This window comes from Bombyx mandarina, chromosome 05 (genome assembly GCF_030267445.1).
Source record: "Bombyx mandarina strain Sakado chromosome 05, ASM3026744v2".
NCBI classification, from domain to species: Eukaryota; Metazoa; Arthropoda; class Insecta; order Lepidoptera; family Bombycidae; genus Bombyx; species Bombyx mandarina.
This window is the reverse complement of record NC_143212.1, coordinates 11,266,706-11,293,598: the sequence shown is the minus strand read 5'-3', so window position 1 is coordinate 11,293,598 and position 26,893 is coordinate 11,266,706. Positions and strand designations below refer to the sequence as shown.

Below are 26,893 nucleotides of genomic sequence, written 5' to 3'. Positions count from 1 at the left end.
AGACCGGTTACACTCTTTATTTCATCTTCCCAACGTTTTGGCTGTCTTTTCCTTTTTTTCGACAGCCATTAATTATTTTAGTCCATTTATCGTATTTCTCTCTTAAGATATGTCATGTCCATCTCCTCTTCAACGTTCTACTTATTTTGATCGCATTTTTAAATTTAATTAATCTTTTTATCCGACAAACTTACTTTGTCTCTTCCCTTGACACCAGTGATACTTCTTTCTATGCTGTTCTGACATACCTGTATTTTATTTATTATTTTTTCGGTTAACGCCCATGTTTGGCAACCGTACGTCAAACAGGATAGGATGCACAAGTTAAAGACTTTTCTTTTATCTTTAACATACTCAATCATACCTAAATGGAAATACAAAGTTAAGGGCCTAGGTTTTTATCCAAAAAAAAAACCACTAAAATAAGACTTTGATACCAAAACATTTAAGATGTAATAATAAATGTAAAGATTTTGTATGCCATTTACATGGGTACAGAATATATCTGATCTAGATAACATTTTGACCTCAGCTTGACGTGTGAGTTGCTGAGAGAGAAGCTGAGTTATATTTTTTTTACAAAACAACATTCAGTTCTATTATACTTTTAAGATATATATTGCTATTCCGCGTTTTGTATAAATAATAACTATAGTTTACAAATTTTATAATATTAATTTCTGGATAAAAATTGCAATTAGGATTGGAAACCGTTTAAGGTATTTATTACAGTTTTACGAAATTACAGCAGTGTTATTATTTTCACAAACAATTTTCCTTCGCATCTTGACAACGCCTTGAAAACTATTATAAAATTAACGGGAAACAATACAACCAAAAAATTGTTTTGGTAAACTCAATTTTCAACTCAACTCATATTTCAAGAACCCGCAATTTAAAGTGAGGGTTGCTCACTTAAAACACGACTATAACGAACAGTCAGTCAAATTTAGTAGATTATTTAGAACTTTGGCATCGTGACAATGGAATTATAGTGATAATTATCATAATGATAAATTACATAAAAGAATAAATACACTTGGTCTTAGAAAAACCTTTACATTTTTTGTCAATACTCAGTGGCGGTGTACCAGTATATTGTAACTTAAAAATAAAAATTATATGATTAAAAACTTTACACGTTGACACATCTTCCTTAAAGATTGCAGTAGAAGGGCCGCCTGTCACCAATTTCACAATGGAATGAAACATGGCTATGATAAAATTGCGAACCAATATGCCTTACGGTGCTTAAATGAGGCCCTTCCCTCACAAGAATATACTGAAGACGAGCTATACTATTTATTTCTTTATTTAAATACGAATCAGTTAAAAAAATGTAAAATAAATCATAAAACAATCACCGCTCTGAAATCTTTTTGCGTTAATTTCGTTTTTGCTACTTATGACCAACTTAAAACTATTAGCATGCGATTTACTACATAAAGTCGCTTTAATCAATAATAAATTCTTATCTATTAAATGATAATAAAAATGTTTTTATTCAAGTAAGATTATGTTGTCTACATGTCTTATGTTTCATATTATCATAACTTTACTACCGATTCGGAATGCAGTTTCAACACTGAAAAGTATTGGCAAGAAACTCAGGGTTTCCCATTTTCTATTATTGGTATATACTACAAGTAACTATGTATATATTCACTGAGCTTAGGATCCTTGTTCCTTAGTGCACTAAGGACTAAGGATCCGTTGACTACTTGTACTGTAATTTGTCTCCTGGAGATCTTGTTAAAATTAATTATGCCCTGACCAAAAAACGAGTAATTAGTTTTCTGTTGGTGCTACCGATTAGTTTTCTATCTTAATTTTTAGTATTCATCTAATGATCATCGAAAGATCGTAACTATATAACTTTTTAATTTGTATACACGTAAATGATGGTAGTTAAAATGTATTGTGGCCCAAATCAGAGGATTCCAATATCTTAAAAAATATCTCGAATAATCTTATTTTCCAAGTTAAACGCTTTCAGCATTCGCACGTTTGCCCCAAAGCAAATTCCCGTAACACATCATGCTGTGGAAATAAGTGAAATGGGAAAATGAGGATGCTTCATATCCACAAGCCTGCTACCTAATACAGAAATAAGCCTTCCGACTAGTCCTTGTAAACGTAAAATTGAGGCCTATAAAATCAAAGGCAGCTAAACGCCCTAATGTAAAATGGATTAAAAATGGCGCCATCTTCTTTAGTTAGTAGGATACGCTTTAATGTTTTCATGTTATAACAAATGCAGCTAAATCTCTAACAAATTCAGTTCAAAAATGTTATTTTTACTCTGTACTAAGTACTAATAAACGAAGTTTTACCATTTAAAATTAGGATTATTAGTAATATTCTCATTATTTATAAATCTGCTTTAAAATAAAGAATACCGTACCTACCCGAACAAAGTTATTTCAGCTTCTCAAACCGGGAGTGTTGCTAACACTAGCCCTAGCAAGAGCAGTACTTCGATGGATCGGGAAGATCCGTAATGAAGTGTTTAGGGCCGATTTTTGTAGTTTACCTGAATATTTGACAGACATGGATTTAGCTGCCTTTGATTTTATAGGCCTCAATTAAAATATTCGAAATTAAAATATTTATGAGTTTATTTCTCATATACTTAGTGAAAGATGTAGTAGCTTCAAAAATAATAATTTGTAAAACTATAGTAGATATTGTCAAATCTGTAATGTATTTCAATAACCCGTTCTTATTGCAATACATAAGTATGTGCCGGACGGTAGCTAAATTTTTGTTACATTTCTGTGTAGATGATAAACGGCGTGAACATAACGCTTGTAAAAATATCGAATTGTATGAAATTGAAATTTGACAAGTTTGGACCACGTGATTTTGCGTTCGCTATGTCAATCGTTAACGCTATTACAACGTGCCATAGACATGATGCTATGGAAACAATAGAGAGTAACAATGCGAAACCCAAGGAATTTTTAGCCATTGATTGAATTTAATTAAAATTACAACTAAATTTTATATTAAATTATAAGTTTATTCCTCGTAAGGCCATGAAATATTTTAAAACGAATACAAAACAAATCTAATAATGATATCGTGTTTTGGTATATCACTTGTTTCCTGGCTAAGTTACTTACAAATTACAATCAAGAGATTGCGTGCTATGCTCGAACCGCGTGCGTCATCACCTCCGCGCTACTGATAAGCGCCTACTAATTATCATTGCAAATAATATGTTTATATTATACATTCGAGTATCTAGCATGAGTGTTGTAGTTTCACCAACAAAAATATCATGAATTTTAGCTTCAAAATAGATATGATTCTGAACGAGGCTCATTTATCGGCAAGTTGTGAATTATGAAAATATAAACTTGTGATAGTGAGGTCTTTGCGATAATAGGTTCAAGAGATAAGCTGAATGTAGGAAAATACCAGCCATTTAAGAATATTTGGATTTTAAAAATACTTTACTGTCATACGATAGATAAATGTTCTGACATCTTTAAACGTTTAGTGTTTTAGTATGAAATTAATAGTATTGGTTGATAGTGTTGAGAATGCTGTTGTACGGTGGCACATAGCTGACACTAGCTGATTACTCGTTCTAGTCGAGCGCAACCGTTACGAAATCGACGCCGCATGAAAATTACATTGCGTTGCCAGCGATACCGATAGTATACTGATAAATAAGATACAATATTCAAATTTGAATTAAATGACGTATAAGCTTATCATAACGTTTTATGCTCGGTTGTGCCTACCATTACGGTAATATTATGTTGCATTCGGTACGAATTAATATTTTAAATCCTAAAACCGACGACGATGTGCCTTATTTCTGCGACTAATTTAAGCTAATGACTTCAAAGCTAAGGCATATAAGCTCGGTACAGGTTAAAGTCCGCAGAAATAAATACATATATACCTACCTAGTAGATACGTAAATAGATTACCAAGAACAACCGATCCGGTTGCGGTGAAGGAGGGAGATAGATACACGCGACATGAATCACTACTCACAGCGGGCGCAGTCAGTGCGGCATGCGCGGGTGAGGGTCGGGCGGCGAGGGGAGACGAACGAAACGAAACGACTCAACGACATTACACAAACAGTTGAACTGTGAACAGTCATTCTTGATACGCGCCCTAACGGCTGCGTGTTTACCAATTTACATTTCTCGAAACATCAATATATTTAAAACCTAGTGTTCGTATAGACAATCCAATTTGTAATACGTGGAAAATGGGACTCGTGGTATTTAGATGATATAGATTGATTCATAAATTGATGGTTACACAGGTGTATCTCTGTGTATGTGTTATGTTAATGTTCGTGGGTGTGTGTGTGTTGAGTTGTGTGACGTGTGGCGTGTAACGTCGCGCAATTATTAACGATGATTCACTTGAGCGCGGGTGAAATGCAACCCATCGGACTTGTTGACACTTGGTTTGAAGGCGTCAACAAATAATACCTACGCAGTATCTATCTAGTATAATGGTGGACTGAAATATTCTACCGCGGTAAGAATCTACGTGATTGAAATTCAATATCGATACCTATTATAAAACACAAAATCCCACGTATGATTTACATAGTCAAGTAAATCAATTAAATGAACATGTCAATAAAATATCCGTCATAATCGTTTTCTTAAATTTTACTAATTCCGATAAGTCATATTAGTATAGTTTTTTTTAAACCTATCTAATGATGAGTAATACCTATCTGCGCACTTAAAATAGGTACTAATTAATCGTATAAAAATTTAAGCACATTAAGTCATATAAATGGATTTTGATAATGTTCTAATATCAACTTGATAACTAATAGGTAACTACACTTCATGAAAAAAATATATTTAGTACTTTGTAGATACTGTAATACCTATATCTAAAAAAGAAAAAATAAAACAAATAATTACGTATTACACATAAGTATTGAAATGTCGATATTAAAAAAAAAAATAGGTTACAGTAAAGATCTCCGTTAAGTATTTAGTAAGACTACTCATGACATTGGTAGTTGTTAAAATGCAAGCGTTTTAATTTATCGAGATTGGGTGAATCTTTATCTATCGCATAGAGGCGACGTGCTGGCGGCCGACACGAGCGTCAACAGGGCCGCCTGGCTTGGCGCCAGGCCGGCGGGCGGCAGCTGGACGCCGGGATTCCTTTGTCTCATTACTAAACCACCAATTTACGACACCCTTTCATACCGAAATCATTTCATCCACAAGTGGCAAAAACAGGAAAACACTTCGTTGATTAAAAAAAAGCACTTATTTTTACGGTAACAATTTTCTTCTTGTACAATTATTATTTTATTTTAGATCTGTTTTATATTTTTATTTCGAAAACAGAATCAATAAACGGGTTGTTATAATGGCGACAAAATCAAAAAAACCGCGAAAATTAATATGGTTATTTTTAAGGGAAACTCATAAAAGTGAACAACTTACTAACATATATTTATTCAGCTCATATTTATTAAGCGAAACGGGTTGCTTGTCTCCCCGCTTCTCAGAAATTGTAACGCCTTCTCAGAATGCCTAACGCTGCCGTCTACAAACGAAAACGATTCAAGTGAGCACAAAGCGAGGTCGCCTGCCTCGGCCGCCACCTTAATACCCGATCGTATTTGGTTTATAATCAAGTAATAATACAAGCGCTAGCTATAAGACAAAACAGCCGTAGCAAAGAGTCAAATGAAATAAACAGAGTTGAAGAAAATATACATCAGAATCCTTTAAGTTGATAATTTTGACTCGGTATTTAACTAAATATATGCTAATACAAATTTAGTTATCAATATACCTACTTTAAAACACAGTAGACCATTCAATTGGAATATATTATTATATTAGTATACCTATCAACTACTACTACGAGTATATTTTTTGCTGTCACGCCCTATCAAATTTTAATTTTTTACGAAGATTTTTAAATACTGAGACTGAACTTATGAACTGAAAATAAATTAATTTGATTCGTATTATGTATGTATATCTTTATGTTCCACGAAGATGTACAGTATAGTACAGTTCTTCGAAGATAATATATGGCATGGTGAGCTGAGGCAGTCGCCCGACAGGTGTAATCGGAATAATAGGTACAACTTTAGGTAACATAAGAAGAAATAGGTACCGCAAAATAACAGAGTAAGGGTATATCTCTGTCTCTTTCCTTCTCTCGCACTCATTCACATAATCACACGTTAGTTTGATCTTTAAGATGCAGTTTTATGCGGATTATGACTTGACTACTTTTACGTTAAATATATAAAAAATAAGATGCGTGGTTGTTAGTGTGGTAGACATGTGTTTACAAAGGTTATGAGTTTTCACTGATTTACCTAGAAACATACACTTATTTGGTTGTAACTACACTCGCGAGCAAAAGTTTGGAATCACTTATTTTTTTTTTTAATGATTAAGTGAAGGAATAACGAAAAAGACGTGTTTCAATTGCTTGATACGTCGCGAGTTGCGGCCTATTGACCCCTATAAAAGCACCTGTTATCGGATTTTCTTTATCAGTCGACTTTCACACGTTGACTGGTACATATCTCCGCTACTTTTTACCCTTTACCTTGTACGACAATTGAGAAAACCTACAGAAGTAGCACAAATCGTAGCCCTATTGCAAGAAGAGCTCAGCCACCGGGTTGTCGCTCGTCGGCTCCAAATAAGCCAGTCCTGTGTTTCAGACTGCTAGCTTTATCCCGAGACCAAGATCTGGACGGCGCCGGTCTACATCGGAGAGGAATGGCCGTTTTATCGTGTCAACCTCTCCGAAATCGGCATTAACCTGGTGTCGACGTCCAACAGGAGCTCCGAGATGTTCTTAGGGTAGCAGCTAGCAAGTGGACAGTTCGTCGACGACTCAAGCAAGCGAATCTGACTCCAAAATGGCCTGTGACAGGCTCGAAACTCACGGTAGCTCACCGACAAGCACGCCTTCAATTTGCTCGTACGCATCTTAATTGAGAGGTTGAGCAATGGAGGCAAATCCTGTTCTCCGACGAGAGCAGGATGTGTTTGCACGGTAGCGACCGAAGAGGTTGGGTCTACAGGCGGCCTGGGGAGCAATTTGCGCAGTGCTGTTTCGCTGAAACAGTGGCTTATGGGGGCGGCTCTTGTATGATGTGGGCCGGCATTTCCTTCGACGGTAAAACCAAGCTTGTTTTCGTGCCTGGCGGGGGACGAGGAGCCGATCTAACTTCGGACCGGTACATTTCCAATATTCTGCTGGAACATTTCGTTCCCTATGCGGGATACACCGGTGATGACTTCCTCCTTATCCACGATAACGCTCGTTGTCACACTGCCCGTGTAACAACTGAATACCTCGAAGAAGTCGATATCGCCACATTGGACTGGCCTGCGCTCAGCCCTGACTTGAATCCTATTGAGCACGTGTGGGATGAACTGAAGAGAAGGGTACGTTCCAGAACTTCTGCTCCTTCATGCCTGAATGAGCTGAAATCGGCGTTGATTGAGAAGTGGGAAGGTATCCTACAAGAATCAATTCAAAAGCTGATCAGGTCTATGAAGAATCGTTTTCGAGGAGTTATTAGGACAAGGGAAGGGAACACAAACTACTGACATTTAATTTTAAGGCTAAATAAAATTTTTATTTATTAATTTTTGTTGTTTTATTCATTCATTATTTTTCCATATTTCCTTGTTTTCCTACTTCCTTCACTTAATCCGGAATAGCTCCTTAACTACTGACTCGATTTGAATGAATTTGGTATCAATTTATAGTTGACAGTTGAACCTTTAAAATTATGTGATTTTTATAATAATTAAAAATTTATTCAGTAAGCATGATCGCGCGGAACCAATTTCAAGTAAGTGATTCCAAACTTTTGCTCGCGTGTATAGTTAATTTAACACAGTCACTTTAATTTTATGTTACGTTGGGATATCCTTGTTTACGCGACGTCATGATGATGTCACGTTCGCGCTAAGAAATGGCACGGCACATGCGCGTTGCGTCAATCCGCTCACCGCAACGACGCCGTCTCGTTATGAAGGACTAAACATTCATTCGGTTCATAACTCCACGCACATTGTTAATCTATTCAAGTTTCTGTTTTTTAATACCTTTAATATCAATGTAAACTGTTTATTTAAATCGATAAACAAAGCAACGCAGATAATATACAAGGTCGCCCGTGAAGAATGTTTAATTGTTTTAGAAGCATCCTGCCACATGCTCTCCGAAAGGCTATATTCAGCGATTATTTATACTTGTATCCTAGGAATATCCTATACATATTTATCCTGATCCTATATATATTTGAAATAGAGCAAGCCCTCATTTTCTTGCCCATTATACTCAATGTTGAAACTGCATTCCAAATCAGTGGTTTAGTCATGATGATTTAAGAGTCTATAAAAGACGTATTTGAATAAAACTTTTGAGCATCATTTTTAGGTTTAGAATATATTTAGTAAATTAATCAAGTTTGTATGTGTACCTAAATATGCTCAGGTAATAATCGGGTGGGTCGATTCGAGGCATCTTCGTTACAATTAATTCAGCATTAATAAGTACGCGTGAAAAATATATTTTTCATAATTTGACAACTTTGAACTGAATACTTATTTTATGTTTGTTTGAAAAGTCGAAGGTTAGTGTTAGTTTTAAACATCTTTGGAACGACTGCAGTCCATCTCCCTGTTGCAATTTAAAGCCCGTTACGAATTTTTGTATTTATATTTTTGGTATTTATACTTTATGTTTATTTCAAGACTGACAATATTTCTATATGAGCCTAAAATACAAAAAATATGATACAGACAGAAAAAGATATTTGGCAACTATTATAATATTGCAAACCATGTCATAGAGGAAGTTTAAACAATATACGATCTAGGAGTTTGATTTGACTCATAGATTATATTTAATATAAAATATTGATGATATGATATTGATCAAAAGCGTGAAGAAATCTTGGCATGATTCTTCGTATTGAGAAACCTTTGAAACTTTATTTTACTCATAAAATAATGCAGTGATATTGGGGTTTTAAAATTATCTAGATGCTAGTAAAATAAGAAATAGGTGCTTAAATTTTTGTATTTATTTAAACTGAACAAAAAAAAAACTGTTTAAAAATAGATTTATTACATTTGGTAGTATTATTATGTGTGGTGTTTCCCACAATGGCTATTAAGGCGAAACGTGGTTATATGTAGAATCAACAATGTAGATCACGTTAAAAAAAAGAAGTAATTAATTGTTTCATACAAAATACATATAACTTTTTAATGGTTTCAACTTTTTTGATAACAGCCATGAATTACCCTTAAGCCGTTAAACGCGTCAGAAAGAGATATATTGTAAGAAATTGGTTTAACTCATTTCAAACAAAGAATACGACAAAAATGCAATCAAGCCAGGTGTTAAGGTTTGAAAACTCAAAACAAATTTCAAACTTATTATGGTTTATTATTAAATTACATTAACTAGAAGTCCCGTAGTAGTCGAAATTCGACTATAATTAATTGGAATTGTAAGTTTGTACACTATTATTATTGTATTTTATACTTCTATAATCACAAATTTCACCAAGACTACACTATAAAAAATATTAAAAAAGACAAACAATATTTAATGTATTCTCAATTTGACAATAGACGTCAAGAACAAAAGTTTGACAATAAATAGTATGCATGCGTGTGTGCGTCAAATACATGGTATGTAGTGTGTGTAATGTTTTCTTTATTGATTTAATGTATCTTTTATGCATTATTTTAAAAAAATATTAGCATTGTGCACTTCTTCTCTATGTTCTCTATAAGTGTGGAAAATTTCATACTCCTCCGTCCGCGCAATTTTCGTAAAAAGGGATACAAAGTTTTTGCTTCACGTATTTAATATTACATTAATATTGCTTAATTTTACTTTATTGCAAAAACAAAAGAAGCTGTTTGATGTGCCCGCGTCGGCGGAGTGTTTATGTCGATCAGCTGACATCATTCAACCGTTTTTAGTTTTTTGAATTCGATTAAGCCGCACGACCGCGTTTGCACCGATTCTTCAAATTACCCAAAAAAAAAAAATCGTAGTTATTGGGATTTTTATAATTATTTTGACTCCTTAGTGCGTTAAAATTGGTCTACGCACACAAATCTTTGTGAGATAAAAGTAATTCAAGTTATCATTTACGTAATCTCCATCTAAATGATACAGAGACAGAAAAACGTATTCAGTGTGCGCACTCAATTCCTACGACCAATATTGATAGGTTTACTTCTCAGTGGTACTGAATTGGGCTAGAGCGTCTTGTGAGTCTTTACAGGGAGATATCGCCACCCTGCCTATTTCTGTCGTGAAGCAGTAATGCGTTTTAAAGGCGGTGTATCCGTTTTACTGTAAAAACTAAGACTTAAAACTCATGTCTCGAGGTGGTAAGTGGCGGCATTCGTGTTGTTAGCATCTATAGGCCTAACGTCTTAAGAAGTTACCAGAGGTGGTGCTAACACCAGATTGGCAATAAAAAATAAAGACAACCCCATTTTTTAATGTGGCCAGCCTTATTTTTTACTTATTCTTATATATATGTATTACGAAAAACACAATTCAAAGGCTGGTCGAAGAATAGTTCGTTCTTGATGTTCAAGTAAGAGTACTTCGAAACCATTTTCTTGGGAACATTATTTGTTCCTTCGAATCGATTTTCTTATAGAACATTAGTTTTTGGTTTAATACACCCTTTGTGAGACATGCTATGTATTAATATTATATCTTTGTGGTTTAATTTCGCGTTAATAATTTATAATTTAAAAACTGTAAAATATTCGAATCTTCGGAAGCAATAAATATAAAATAATAAACCGTAAAAGTATGTAGTTGTAATTGTCTACCACTCGCGAAAATCGAAGACGATACTATCTCTATGTATAAAAATGAATTGCTGTTCGTTAGTCTCGCTAAAACTCGAGAACGGCTGGACCGATTTGGCTAATTTTGGTCTTAAATTATTTGTGGAAGTCCAGAGAAGGTTTAAAAGGTAGATAAATATGAAAATGCTCGGAATTAAATAAAAATAACAATTTTCCGGACGGATTCCTTTTGTTTGTTTTAAGTTTATTTTATACAAAAGGTTAGGTCTTTTATTTATCGATTGAGGCACTACGAAGTCTGCCGGGTCAGCTAGTAATATAATTAATAATATTAGATATAATAGTAAATTTTAAAAAGTCGAACCTACATAGTTCCCCTTATGTAACATAAAAACATTATGTTTTGACTTTTAAATCATTATAAAATAATCAAATTACGGAACAAGCTGTGATTATTATTGAAACTTAAACTGAATCTATTTATTTTAGGTACAGACATCGCGGAGAAGATGCCGCTCAATCAAGAAAAACGTTCGAACATAACTGTTTCTAATAACAATGACCACAACTACCTTCACAAGAAATTTAAAAAAATGGCATCTACTATACCCGTTCTACCATCAAATCAGTCAAGAGGTCAGGAAATTAGACAAAAAGAAATAAACGTGATACAGAATGCCTCTAACGCTCCGATAACAAATGGAAGCATTTCTGCAGCACATCCTGAAATTGAAAAAATTAAAGAAAAACAACACAGGCAGCACGTAGATGCGGGTGAAAATAATGTACAAATTAATTATAATGATGAAAATAGTAAGTTAAATAATGTAAATACTGTTCAAGTATCTGGTCAAACCAGTTTGACAGATGAATTTTTAAACAAGACTGAGAACCTTGAAAATGATTTTATCAGGGATGCCTATAATGGCACAGTAGGCGGGCGATATATATGCCCATATTGTAAATTATCATGTGCCAAGCCTTCAGTTCTTCAAAAACATATCAGAGCGCATACTAACGAGAGACCCTATCCATGTATACCTTGTGGATTTGCCTTTAAGACAAAATCAAATTTATACAAACATTGCCGATCACGTATGCATGCGTTAAGGTTACAAGGAACAGATATACCTATGACGCTAAATGACGACGAAATGTCAGGGGGGTCCGAGAGTGACACTCCTACCTCTATCTCTGAAGCAGGGTCAGACGTTTCGAATTGTCGAATAGAAACGTTGGACTATAAGCCTGAACCCGAACGGCTTACGGATATAACACAACTCCGCTACACAAATACATCTCCAAGTGAGACCAGTAAATCGAAGACAATTTATAAACCTAAATTTAGAGCCGGAGTTGCGTTTTACCGTGAAAGCGATGAGAAAGAAAAATTAAAGAAATCAATATCACCAAATGCAGATTTTCTCAACGAACATATCTCGAAAATTATATCAGACAACGAAGCTATAATTGATGTTATAGAAACACCATTACAAAAAAAATATGGTAAAATCAAACAAATAGCAGAAAGTAAACAACTTATGAATGACATTAACGAAATAAAGTCGGATTCGTCTCCCTTGAATCTGACAAAAAACAATAATGAAACAGAAGTTTCGTTCAGGAAAAGATCCCATTCTGAAAGTTTTTCACAGGGTGATTTTCAAAAACACCCTTTGAATCCTGAGGGATCTATAATAAAAGATCTCCTCTTAAAAACGAAAATGAGCGGAATGGTGCCAATTACCGGAGAACTGCTCGAAGGTCCCCTATTTCTTTGCCCTGTTTGTCAAATAATGTACAGAAGTGCAGATAATTTAGAAATTCATAGGCTCTATTATTGCAAAGGTAACGTTAACAGTAATGTAGTCAGTGACAGTAAAGATCTAAAAGTTATAAGAACTGACAATATTTTTGTAAGAAGTAACTCTGTTAATGTGCGATTACCTGAAACTAGCTCAAGTGCTATTCAAAAATCAGGCATAAATTCAAAATCAGCACCAGCTCGATTAAAACCAGAGAACCTCGTTATCACGAAGGCAGAATGCAATGATGTGGTAGCTCCTTTGCCATCACCAGGTCCTTTACTCGGCAACACCCGACTTGTAGATTCAAGAATACCATCTGAATTTGCTAGAAAAAACGACGTTATAAAATCAAAACCTATAGCAAGTCCAAAAAGGAAAATTGATAGTCATTCTGATGCATACAGTCCAAGATTAGTAGAAAACGTATCACCAAGATCTACTGACTTGTATTCTCACCCAAAATTGAGATGCGTAGAAACAAATTCGAATAATTTACGTTCGATCGAAGAAATTTCACCTAATTTAAGAATTAATTCAACATCCCTTCAAATGTTTGGTGGTGAAGTGAAGATAGTAGACCATTCTGGGAGCACTACAACATTGCGTATTGAACCAAATAAAAACCAATTGTCACCTATAATGATTCAGACAAACTTGTCGCCATCGAAGCTTGTTAGTGACATTGAAGCAAGTAGTGTTGTAGTTAGATCTGGTTTGCATTCAGGCGGGACAATCGTTCATAATCCTCCAACACCGAAGGAAAACTTGAGTACTCCACAGCCACAGACGCCTAGAATGACAATATCAACGACTGGTGTTCCAAATTCAAACTTGCCGAATATTCATGATATAACTCATTTTCAATTTCCGCCACTCAGTGCAATTACGGCTTTTAATCCGTTAACACTGCCTCCATTGAGTCCTTCAGCATCTGTATCACCCAACGGAGCTACGAAAATTATGCATGGAGGGAAATTGATCCCACACGTTCCAGGTATACCAGGACCAAATACTCCAAGTAGGTTTATAGGAAATACAAATACAGTTCCAAAAAATCTAGGGAATAACGATAAAAAAAATTCTATACATGATGATAAACACTCAAACTTAGGAGCCATACACCCTATAAAAAGTCCTCACGTAATGGCAAAGTATGATACTCAGCAATTGCGCAATACACGAAGTCCTAATTTGAGGATACCTCACATGGAAACCGAAAAACATGTTCAGACACATGAACATAGTGAAGTACATTATATTTCTTCCATTCCTATTATCAATGTAAATAATGCTGAAGACTCAAAAATATACTCCTCCAACACCATAAAACAACTCCATAGACAAGATGTCGGGCTGAAAAGAAACGCTGAGGGAGTTTTAAGAACACCTGTCTTGAAAGAAAACGTTAACTTCCCAAACAATAAAAATAAAAATAAAGCACCTGGATTGTTGATCAAAACATTAGATATTAAAAATGAAAAAGAAATTCGTAATTTTAATTTTGAGAATTTGATAACGAAAACTGAAATTTTCAATAACCAAGTTCCAACTTCATGCGATATTCAGAAGAATAACACACAAGTTACAACATCGTGTGCAACTCCGCAAAATGAAAGGTCGGAGCCTTTATATTTTCAAAAGAACATAATGGTAAAGTCTGCTAACGGTGAAAGAAAACCAAAATTTTTGAGGCCGTCTACGTTGCCTTTAAAGCCTGGGACGTTTACACCAAAAAGACATCACGGTATTACACCAAATGCAAATACTATGCCCTTGGTATCACCCGAAACTCCCAGACCAGCCAAGGCCTATGGGCAGTTGTACCTTAACGGAAATGCGTATACGTACTTGGGCCTGAAATGTTCAACTAAGGTTTTTTATTGCACCATCAACAGACCTCAACCAACTTACGTTCCAAATCAACATTTTCTTTCCATGTACAGTAACTGGCAGGTAAATATAAGCTTTCTAAGAAAATGTCATTACATTTTGAGGAACGTGTGTTTAATAGCGTTTATTTATTTATTTACAGTTATTATCAGAATTGACACCAGATCCATTAGGGTTGTCGGCGTCTTCAGCTATGTCTTTATACGATTCTCGACATCGACCACAGAATATGTCAGTAGCAGTAATTAAGCACGATCTTATTTTAACACACTCATCACAATGGAATACATTTATAAAAGAAAAGAAACAGGTATGTATATTTTATAAAATAAGTATAAAATGAAATCGGGAACATCCCAGCTTAGTAAACTCCGTTATTAATCTCGTTTGGATTTTATGTATTTCTGTAAAGCAAGATTTTTTTTAGTCTTTAATTGCAATTCAATAATATTTTGTAATCTAATAAATATTTCGATTATAGGTGCTCCAGTCACTAGATGTAAAAAAGATAGAGGAAAATAAGTCTCAAATTATGTCAGAGTCTGAAAATTTGATGACTCCCAAAAAAGAGTTGACTGGTGGCTTTGAAAGTAATGAAGAGTACACATATGTTCGGGGGCGTGGGAGAGGACGTTACGTCTGCTCCGAATGCGGTATTAGATGCAAGAAACCATCCATGTTGAAGAAGCATATTCGCACTCACACCGACGTGAGGCCTTACACATGCGTGCATTGCGCTTTCAGGTATTACTATTGACTGTAATATGAAATGTTATGAGCTTTTAATCACTCTCGTCAAGCTACACTGATTAAGGATTACTAGTGTGCCGTTAATAAGTAAAAAATAGGTTAAGTCATATTATATTTACAACCCTACCGTTTCCTATTCATTGGTACCTACTGTAACTTCGAAATCCCGAAAATAAAAGTGTTTGTTTCATTTGTTTATTTTGCTATTATATTTTATAACAATGTGCATAACAATGTAAAAATCATATTTCTGAAACATTTTAGAAGTAGCGTAGGCAAGTTTTTACCCATTTTTTACCTAAATATTACGTTAATTTAGAGCGGGTAGGGCAGCTGTTATGAAAAATAACTTCGTTCGAGTTCGAGATGGTTATATTGATGTCTATGGGTTTCGGTAATTACTTAGTATCTACTTAATCAATATACGTAAATCAACTTCAATGAAGTTATGCCGCTCGATATGTTGACGCTAGATAGTAGTTCTGTGCCAGAATAAAGGAAAGGGATTTAGTAACCATTGAATCGTACGAATTATATCAAATGACGGTTACATCTTTTTAGAATGACACATATTTTTAATTGGTTTGTAATGAAAAAACTATATTTCGATTAAATGAATGATACATGTCTTCTGATTTTCTATCTTCAATATTCAGTAAAAAAATGAGAATCCTTCAAATATTTACATTCTTTTCAATTATCTTATTCTATTTTCATTAAATAGTGACTTCATGAATCAAATCAAAATAACTGCTACTGCTTTTCTGCGGAAATTTCAATGCCCTCTTAGGACCCTTAGTGATTCTGGATAGTCTAGAAGTCGGAATAGTTATAATAAATAAAAACTCTTAGCATATCAATTGATCAAATCAAACGAAATTAAAAAATGTGTAAATCTGCTCCACTATCAAAATGTTGAATGCCAATCATTTTATAGTTTACTTTGTCAAGAATTTTAAGCATGTTTTTTTGTTGACTATTGAATTTATTCTGTAATTGTAATTAATAAAATGTTATTTACAGCTTTAAAACTAAGGGCAATTTAACTAAACATATGAAAAGCAAAGCTCATTACAAAAAGTGTTGTGAGTTGGGTATAAATCCAAATGAAGGTGATTGTGACACTAATGAAATGGCCCAATGCTCTGGTGAAACAGATGACGACACTGATTCAGATGGAGATGAAGGAAATGAGGGTGAAACTGAATCCAGTGGTAAGGTTTATGAGAAAACAATCATATAACACATATCCTTTCCGTTAGAAGATAGTTTCATTAAGAATTTCAGTGAAATGATCTAACATAACAAGTAAACAGTAAAAAAAATTACATACAAATTTTTACAAACACAGTTGCAACTAAGCAGTTGATCTAGGTAGCTCTGATCAGGAAGTTTATGTCAATCACAGAAAATCTTCTCAACAAACACAAGAAAGCGAATCCATAAAAGATGATAAACAAACTCTGAATCTACTCTGCATTGTTATCGGGGTCTCGATATCGCGAAGACCTTCGGTAGGGTCTGGCATAGGGAAGTTCTGTTGAAGTTACCGCCTTACGAAATCGCCGAAGGAATCACTAAATGGATTGTTAGCTTTTTGGATATAGGCAGCGTATTGGTTTGTAGGCAGCGGCTTGGTTCTGCCCCTGGCATTGCTAAAGTCTATGGGCGACGGTAACTACTCACCATCAGGTCGGCTGTATGCTCGTCTGTCTACAAGGGCAATAAAAAAAAATACGGAGTAACAAAATCGTTCTTAACATTTACTGCTCCAATGCCATGAACGCTGGCGTTCCACTAAGTCTTCCTTTTTCATAGTTTATATCGATGACACGCTGATCCATTGATAACATGCATTGCTATATTTAGGCGACGACAACACGTTTCATGGAAAATAGCTCAGGAGAGAACGTCAAAACGTCTTTCTGAAATCGAGAACTCATCTATCTAAATTCACTTCGTTTCCGCATAGGGTATATTGAATTTAGTTCAATTTAATCCTACGAAGACCGGTTCACTACGAAGAAGGACCTCTGTCAAATTTCAAGAAGTATATCTGTAAGGTTTCCTCTGTAGGGCTTCCAAATACCAACTACTTCTATTTCACTCCATACAGAAGAGGACCCTTTAGTTTATCCATGTCTATGTCATGTCACGGATCTATGGGTGTTTATTCCATATTTTTTTATTTCTATATACATATCACATAACATAGACTTACATTTATATTTGTTTCAGATACGGAAGCATATAAATCTCGTTTACCGGAACATGAAGCTGCACATTGCTTGTTGTCTTTAGGTGGTAACAGACCTTCTACGTCAGCTACTCCGGGTTTATTAACAAGTGCTAGACCAACAACGTATCCTTACGCACCCGTGGGATTGGAATGTGTCGAAATATACACAGAACAGGTTAGGGCTTCATCTGTTGATGTGAGAGTTGATGCAGAAAATGAACCTATTGATCTCAGTAAAAATGATGTGAAAACACCTAACATTCCTGAAATTCCAACTGCAAGAGAATCCAGTGTTTTAGCTTCTTTGGCTTCAAATACCGCTAAGCTCCCTCAAGCTCCGAATCAATGGACAAATGGGGAACCTTTGCTACACACATATTTGACCGAAAGAGCTTTATTAGATACAAAAATAAAGCAAAGTCAAGTTACGAGTTGCCTAAGCAAACATAAAAATATCGATTTAGAAAAATCTGCGTTCACGGATGATGCAGTAGAAAATCAAAATAACACAGAAAAAGTAAAATCTTTACATTATATTAAAAATGATGATAGAGTAAGAAATACAAATGAATATGACGAAATTGAAAATAACATATCCTCCGTGGCACTTAACGATATGGTAATTGATACAAAAGATTCTACCATAATGAACAGCAATGTACCAATTGATATGAAAAAGTCGTTTGTGCAGAATAGTACAAATTCTAACGCAGAAAATGCAAAACACGTAGTGTCCGAATATTTAAAACAAGCAAAGATTAATCTCATCAAAGCGCAAGAGGATATGTCAATTAATCAATCAGAAAACTTCGGTGAAGAAAAAAATGGCGATGATATCTTAAAATCTGATGAATTTTCAGATTCAGAAACCATGAAGTCATCATCGATATTGGAACATGATTCTGTTGCGACAAAAGTCGTAATTGGTGTGGGTGGCGTGGCTTTTAAGGTTACTAAAGGCAAAGAACTTGAAAGTTCTTCATATCCCCCTGGCAGAATCATGGAAGACGGATGCAGAGATTGCAATTTTTGTAATAAGACATTTACGAAACCTTCACAGCTACGGTTGCATCTAAATATTCATTACATGGAAAGGCCCTTTAGATGTAGTATATGTGCCGTGAGCTTTCGCACACGGGGTCATTTACAAAAACACGAACGGTCTGCTTCACATCACAACAAAATATCAATGACTTCAACATTCGGGGCAGCAACGTCGTTTAATCCCAGACCGTTTAGATGCTCCGACTGTAATATAGCGTTCCGAATTCATGGACATCTTGCTAAACACTTAAGAAGTAAAATGCATGTTATGCGTTTAGAGTGTTTGTTTAAATTACCTTTTGGTACATTCACCGAGATTGAACGCGCCGGTGTTAGTTTGACAGATATAGACACAACAGATTGTGATAGTTCGCTGGCTAGCTTGCAATTGCTCGCAAGGAAGCTTCACGAAAAAGATCCAACAAAATTGGAATATCGAGATCCTAACGGTCTAACAATAGTAGAACTACCTGCAGGCAGGGAACTGTCGGAAGACGAAGATAACACACCCGCCGATAACGCATGTGTTAGTGAAAAAAACAGTAATGGAAAAACAAGTGAAGGTAATGAAGATCAAGAAATGGAAACACGTGTTAACTGTAGTGCCACAGATATTTAGTGCCAAAATTATATTACGTACATAGTGTATTTTAATGTGCAGTTTTATTTTGTTTTTAATTTAAGTGTAATTATTAAAGCTGGGGTTACTCAGATTCGTGTGAAAACAATTGTACGCTTTAAGATTGTAACATACTCTAACATTAAAAATTCGAAAAATATTAAATATGTATCTTGTAAATATCTCCACGTAATATTAAATTTGTTAAATTTGCTTTTAATGTAAGTCTTATTATGTATTAATAATGTTATTTGTAATTTCTACAGAGATAATATTTGTTGAATTGTATTTGAAAATGAAGACCTAGATGGGATATATTATTGCGACAGAAAAAAAAAGAGGTCCACATTTTTGAAACTACGCTTAAATATCAGTCAAACATATTAACATTGTCATAGGAGTAGTCGGATGATATATAGAATAGAACAGCACTTTTGTATGAATTTTTGTATGACATATTTACCACTTCATATTTATACTATTACTTCCATAAATTTAAAACAATTGGCATATCAACTTCCATACACTAAACGTAGATATGAATAGAAAACAAAAATGTCTTCCATAAAAATGTACGGAAATAAATTGAATTTAGTTTCTTTAAAGTTATAATCAATTTGTATACATGTATAAACTGGGCTCTCCGATTTAAAAAAATAATATTAATAGTAGTATAGTTTTGATTCCTACTATTATGCATTACTATTATTCATTTAATTTTTATAGTCCAATGTAAAAATAATATTAGTGTGAATGATCAATGATCTGCATGTTTTGTCTTTTTTGTAAGGTTACAGAGCCTAGTTTTTTATATATAATGTACTGTTATTTGAAAAGTATATATTCATTGTTAAACTATTTTTCTAGAAATTAAGCTTTATGGCGCTAATATGAAATTAAGCTTCATTGAAGCTGCAGACCACAAGCTGTTCGAAAATATCACTATTAATAATGATACCAATCAAACCAAATTCAAATTTTTAAAATACATGATATCATCATCATCATGTTTCTTTATTGTAGTATATGTCGTAATATATTGTATAAACTATTTTAATAATGATGTAGATTTACAATAACATTTTTACAATATTTTCGAACTGGGTTGCTGCACTGCGCCTTACTATTGTTATACTATACCATATTGGAATATCAATTTTCGAAAACAAACTCTACTTAGTTATTTTTGTAAATATCTTGTGTCTGATCATATCACGGGACTGTCATAATTTTTAAGGTACAAAATGTATTTAAGTACCACCATAATAAATAACTATCTATTAAAATATATATGTACATAATCGATAAAAACCTAAATCTACCATTATGATCAAGAAGCTTATAGCAACAGAAAGGCATCGACACTAATCAATAATTTATAATTATAGGCTCCTAATTCTAAAACTTATACAAAAAAATCTGCTATACGTTTTAATTGAAAAACTTTTGAAATAGACATTCAAGCGGAAACGATAAACCGTATCAGTCTCGAGAGGCGACATAAAGTGTGGTAAATAAAAAAGTAAATATTTTAAACAAAATAACAAGCATACTTAAATAATTCATATCTACAAATAATGTTTCTAATATTAATCGAATTCTAGATTGGCATGAAAGAAAAATGATAATATTAAATGTAATTTCAATTGAATGCCTATTTACTGGTATTGTCATTATTCACATTATTTTAAATCATACATGATCCATCCTTTCATCTCTCATTACAGACGGGACTCTATCAATTTTACTTGCCCTTGTTTACCATTACTTATAAGATCAAACCGTTTACAATTTAAATAACAAAATCAAAATTCGATATGTTACTCAAAAATTTGATCCGACGTTATAATTCTCGCACTATCCAAGAAAATTGTTTCCAATTCTTTGCTATTCCATTGTTGTGCGAGCGGCTCTTTTTCCATTTAAGCCAGTGTGCTTGTGCGAGTTTTTTTAACGTTCTCGATAGCGTAAAAGTTAGGTCGTATTTGTATGGAATGGGATCGCTTGCGTACGTTTGCCGCTAGGGGCGCTGTTCCAATTGCATACAAAATTGGCTTAACTTTTACGTTATCGAGAACGTTAAGAAGCTCGCACTAAGCACACAGGTGGCCTGTAAGCGGTCTTATCTACAATAATAAGTTGTTCTAACTGATTCAATCCATCTAATAAAATTTCAATGGTTCAGTACTAAACGTTTCACATTAAACGTCCCCAAGCTAGGGTTTTCCCCTTTGTTATAATGGGTGCTTGAAAGTTAAACATGACAAATGTATATACATTTAGTCCTCGAATGCCAAATGTTTTTAATGAAGAAGCTGACTTCGAATTTAAAAAGTACTCCGTGATACAATAGGTAGCTAAATTCAACTCTACTAATTCAGCAAAGCCATCAATATTATAAATATTATAAAAAAATAATATCTGCATATTATCCATTAAAAGATATTGGCTTTAAGTGTAAAATAATTGCGATGGTGAACTCATGCTTTTTATTCGAAAACAAACAGGTGGATTCCTGATTTTGAAAACAATTAGAGCTATTTCTCATTATTTCAGATTAAACCTTTTCCTTCCATTGCTGGTAGTGCTGTGTTTCTACTATTACCGTAATTTATTATATCGCGTTATTACATTATTAATCACTTTTAGGCAATTTGTTTCCAATCGTTTCTTACTTCAAAGGCAAGATCACAAAGCAGGTGTCTCTGCTGTGTAGATTGAGATACAGCTTGGTTTCATGACATTTGTTGTAGAGCGATCCAGAATTTTTGCTATCTTTCTTCATTATCAGAGGTCGATAAACGTCAAATTTTGTTATTAAAGCAGATGAAATGTCATATCGAATAATTAGAATTTTTTTGTTGTTTTTGTTTTGCTGTAGTTATGCATATATAGAACTTGTTTTTACGAAACTACTGTAAATATGGTTACGAAAAATCCATTAATAGCTGAATAACTATAATCTGATCATTATGTATTTTACTACGTAACAAATTGAGAAAGATAATTTCATTGACTATCAGACCGTTTGATTTGTAAGAAAACTACTGCAGTTAATAATTTTGTGAGTTAATAAAACATTACGCATGTTTGAACCATAAAGGGAAAAAAAATGATAAACTTTCAAATTAATGAAAAAGAAAAATTGACGCCGAAAGATACGATTGGTTATGATTGATCTTAATGACATCAAGCACAGCTACCGATAAATTGAAATTTATTACGTCATCTGTATAGTTCTCTAATTGGGAAATAATATAAATTCGAGACAGAACATGTAAAGTTACTTGATCATAAACTGTCATGATTTTGTATTTTATTTCCAAGAATGTTATTTGTATGTGCTATAAACTTTTTGATTATGATTAGTGAGTTGGTAACTATAGAATGGAATTAAATCTCTTTATTCAAATTTTCTTTATGCATGTGTATACCCATAGCATGTTTATATTCACTATTATATAACGTAAGCAAAAAGTTGACTTAGAGGAATGTGTGAAAAATTAAATTTGATATTAATGTCGTGAGTCCTAACAATTATTTATTGATAGTTTTTATGGATCAAAAAAAAATGTATATTTGTGGCTATTGTAAAATTTTAGACATACATTTTCTGGTGTTTTATTATGAGAGGTAATAATTTTAATAAATTGTTAAAACTTTATAATGATGAAGTTACATAATTAAAATACACTGAGATATTTCCCTTTTGTTTTGTTTATTAGTTGTTATTATTTAACGGAAGTTTTACGAAAGTACTCCATATTGACACTTTGCGTCTGGCGCCACTAGCGGTGTCGTGTGCAAAACCATGGCCAACGGTCACACGTAAATGCCGCCACCCATGTTTACGATTGAAGGAATAACATCGTGTAATGAAAATCAAACCCGCAAAATTATAATTTGCGTAATTACTGGTGGTAGGACCTCTTGTGAGTCCGCGCGGGTAGGTACCACCGCCCTGCTTATTTCTGCCGTGAAGCAGTAATGCGTTTCGGTTTGAAGGGTGGAGCAGCCGTTGTAACTATACTTGAGACCTTAGAACTTTATCTCAAGGTGGGTGGCGCATTTACGTTGTAGATGTCTATGGGCTCCAGTAACCACTTAACACCTGGTGGGCTGTGAGCTCGTCCACCCATCGAAGCAATAAAAAAAAAAAAGATAATGAACTCATTTGATATCTATCTATAAAGTTACATATTTTTCTTGCACTTAAGTCTTTTTTTTTAAGGCAGTAGTTCATTTAGAAACATCAAATAAGTTGATTGATACTTCAAATCATTCAGATTACTTAGATCTATTGGGTACAATTTAGAACACATATCTCATGGCGGTAGGTGGCATTCATGTTTTAATGTCTATGGGCTACCACCAGTATATAATGTAAAATGATGATGTAGATCTATTAATCTACTATAAAAAAACTAGCTTGTATATATTTTTTTTCATTGGTCAGTATTATTAGAGCATAGACAAAGTAACAAAAATACACATTAACCTTATTATAAATTTATTTCACTCTTCTGTGCATGATGTATCCACCGAACTTATCTTCTAGGGTTTTGTTTCCAGAATTTGTTTACCGAGCGTCAAACACAACCACTGAATTCTTACTTAAGGAACATTTTTCAGAATATTAGGAACAAAAATATAATGAATTTAAAATCAACACAATTTACAAAAAGGGTAATTTTTTGAAGATTTTAACAGATATACAAAGAGATTATGTTGATTTTCCAAGTATTAATCATATGGACATTTATTGCATTTATTTTCTTGCAGGCTCAATGTGATCCAAAGGATAAAACAGATGGTGTAGTTGTGTCAAGCTGTGCAACCATGCAAATGTGCAAATTGCATATACCAATATCCAAAGAAATATACTCTTGAAATGTGATCATGAATCACTTCCACAATGAAGGAATTAAATATGGGTGATACCTGTCAATACCTTTCTACTGATTAAAATCACTAGGCTGTATCCTAGTCCTATAATCTTTACTTTAAGAATATATTTATAGAATGAAAAGGATACATCTTTTTGTTCTTTTCTTGTACATTATTCTGTAACCACATTCTCTGCACCTAATAGGATCTCTTGGTTTGATTTCATTCTCCTTGTGACATTCTGAAAATGATAATGAAAGTATCATTTGTTTTGCAGACCCATATTATAGTTTCTGGATTGCATTTATTAAAGAAACCAACATTTAAACAGTTGAAGTAGATGATCAGCAAAAACAATAATGTAGAAAAGAGCAAACAATATTTACTCTCAATTGAATCAATTTCATCTTTCTAATACTTTTAAGTTTAGGTTTTTAAAATTTTAATATTAATATTAACATGTTTTATTAAAAGCACTTAAGCTAGAACTGCTTTTAGCTTTAATAAAGAACATTTATATTTATACAGATGCATTCCCCATTTGAAATAAATACAGTAAAACAATAACACATTAAATAAGACACCTTAATTTATACAATGTTATAAGACAGTATGAATAATTTTATAATCTACTATACCTATAAGACAAATTAACTAATTTATTCATTCATTAGACATTGACAAGCTTAGTGTTATCGGTAAGAACATTTTTAAAGTAGTTTCTTTCTTTCTTCTATAAAAAATGTTATAATCAAGAGAAAAAGAAATACAAAACATTCTTTTTTTTATTTTTCCTACCTAATCTGATAGCCTTGAGAGGCTATTTCAGCGTAACCGTGGCTAGTAGGTGAGCTCACGGGGCTCAAACCTGATGACGTTGCTAACACGAACCCTAGCAAGAGCCGTGCTTCGCAGAATCTACCACCGGATCGGAAACGCGACCCACTGAGAAGATCCGGCGAGAAACTCAGTGGGCTGTGTCTAAGAGTTAATATACTAGTCGAGCCCTTCGTCGCAAGCGACGGGTTCGACGGGAACGGTGACCGGTGCTTGAAGTACCTAGAAGCACCGTTAGTGGATCGGGAGGAATTCAATTAATGGGGTATCCTGATACCTAAGAATTATTAAGTTATTTTGTGTTAGTGTTTTACAAAGTGATAGAATTTTTATGTTATTATTTGGTTATACTGTACCTCCACAAACATATATCATTGGCACTTTAGTAACTGATTGCTCTTTCCCAGTTGTGTCAGCCATTATGTGCTAAAATAGAGAAAAATTAAATAATAAAAAATGTGATAAAATCACCAATTTGATTTATGCTTTGGATTGTTTTGTGTGTATAATCTATGGTTTTTGGATTTGTTTAATTAAGCCGCAAAGGGAACTAAAACCATAAAGGTTTTGTTCAAAAGAGGGCTTGTCTTGTTGAAGAAAAAAATACGTAAAAAAAGGAGTGGAAATTTAAAAGAAAAAATCACCGGGACATTGGAGGGGAACCGAGGATTATTTTTAATTATTTGTCCGTCGTTTGTTCGTCAATGTTCGAATGTAAAATTATTTGTTCGTCTTTTACTTATAATTAATTAAATAAATGATCACCCTTCAATTGGCCCCTCTTAATAGATATCTTTGTTTTTATCGCTCAGATTAATTAATTTTGATCAATTATTGTTTGTTCGACGACTATTGGTGATTGTTCGATCATAAACAATTAAATTCGAAATTATTATTTTATATCTAGTAAGCAAATCATCACCTCACGTCTACATTGCGCATGCGCCGCGGCGCTGGTTTTGTCAGTCAGCTGGCAATGGCTGACGGCCGTATTTACAACCTTTTTTTTACGCGCGAACATTAACGAACCAACGACGGACAAATAATTAAAAATTAAAAAAATTCGAAAATCAAAAAAAGGGGGCCAAATTCAGTAAGCCGTAAAGCAAATAAATGGCATATTTTTTACATTTTATTTATGGATTGACTTAGCTAATCTGTGCATTAAGCTCCCAAACATAGAAAAACGGACTTTTTGGCGGGAACGCGAGGAGTGAAGTTGTGTGATTTGTTTTATTTTGTCTATTTAGTGTTTCTTCGGGTTTAAATGCGTAATATGAAGTCGTCGTGGCCTAAGGATAAGACGTCCGGTGCATTCGTGTTGAACGATATGCAACGGTGTTCGAATCCCGCAGGCGAGTACCAATTTTTCTAATGAAATACGTACTTAACAAATGTTCATCACGATTGACTTTCACGATGAAGGAATAACATCGTGTAATAAAAATCAAACCCGCAAAATTATAATTTGCGTAAATACTGGTGGTAGGACCTCTGGTGAGTCCGCACGGGTAGGTACCACCTCCCTGCCTATTTCAGCCGTGAAGCAGTAATAAAAATAATAAGCGTTTCGGTTTGAAGGGTGGGGCAGCCGTTGTAACTATACTGAGACCTTAGAACTTATATCTCAAGGTGGGTGGCGCATTTACGTTGTAGATGTCTATGGGCTCCAGTAACCACTTAACACCAGGTGGGCTGTGAGCTCGTCCACTCATCTAAGCAATAAAAAAAAATAAAAAAAATAACGATGGTTTATTAACTGTTTAATATCTGTGAAAATGCACTAATGTGGGAAAATGAAACAAAGCTGCTGGACTTAACTTCTCGGGATCCTCCAAAAAGTCCACTGAAAAAATCTCAGCAAATGACCACTATTTTACTGAGATTATATTTCATCCCATATCATCTCATTTCATTTAATTTCATCCCAGTTGATTGTTGTCTCAAATTAATCATCTTCATATCTTTTCAC

General features: G+C 34.0%; 2 protein-coding genes across 3 annotated transcripts in view; one reads left to right on the top strand and one right to left on the bottom strand.

The window, feature by feature from the left end:
* Positions 1-22,901, top strand: part of shn (zinc finger protein schnurri) — a 34,883-nt gene extending 11,982 nt beyond the window's left edge. Inside the window, exons 1-6 of one of the 2 annotated variants that reach the window (XM_089727751.1) lie at positions 3,059-4,512; positions 11,337-14,608; positions 14,688-14,855; positions 15,027-15,289; positions 16,319-16,509; positions 17,534-22,901. In XM_089727751.1, coding sequence (XP_089583877.1) covers positions 11,357-14,608; positions 14,688-14,855; positions 15,027-15,289; positions 16,319-16,509; positions 17,534-19,197 — 5,538 coding nt within the window. In that variant the 5' untranslated portion in view covers positions 3,059-4,512; positions 11,337-11,356 and the 3' untranslated portion in view covers positions 19,198-22,901. Of the gene's footprint in view, positions 1-3,058; positions 4,513-11,336; positions 14,609-14,687; positions 14,856-15,026; positions 15,290-16,318; positions 16,510-17,533 lie in introns of those variants that run through there. The other variant, XM_089727750.1, reaches the window with a different exon arrangement.
* Positions 22,902-23,626: 725 nt separating this feature from the next.
* Rpb12 (DNA-directed RNA polymerases I, II, and III subunit Rpb12) lies at positions 23,627-25,434 on the bottom strand. Its single transcript, XM_028185024.2, has 3 exons — positions 25,278-25,434; positions 24,233-24,325; positions 23,627-23,799 (listed from the first exon to the last, which is right to left on the bottom strand). The coding sequence occupies exons 1-3, from the start codon at positions 25,339-25,341 to the stop codon at positions 23,777-23,779; spliced, it is 180 nt and encodes a 59-aa protein (XP_028040825.1). The 5' UTR covers positions 25,342-25,434; the 3' UTR covers positions 23,627-23,776.
* Positions 25,435-26,893: the final 1,459 nt, after the last annotated feature.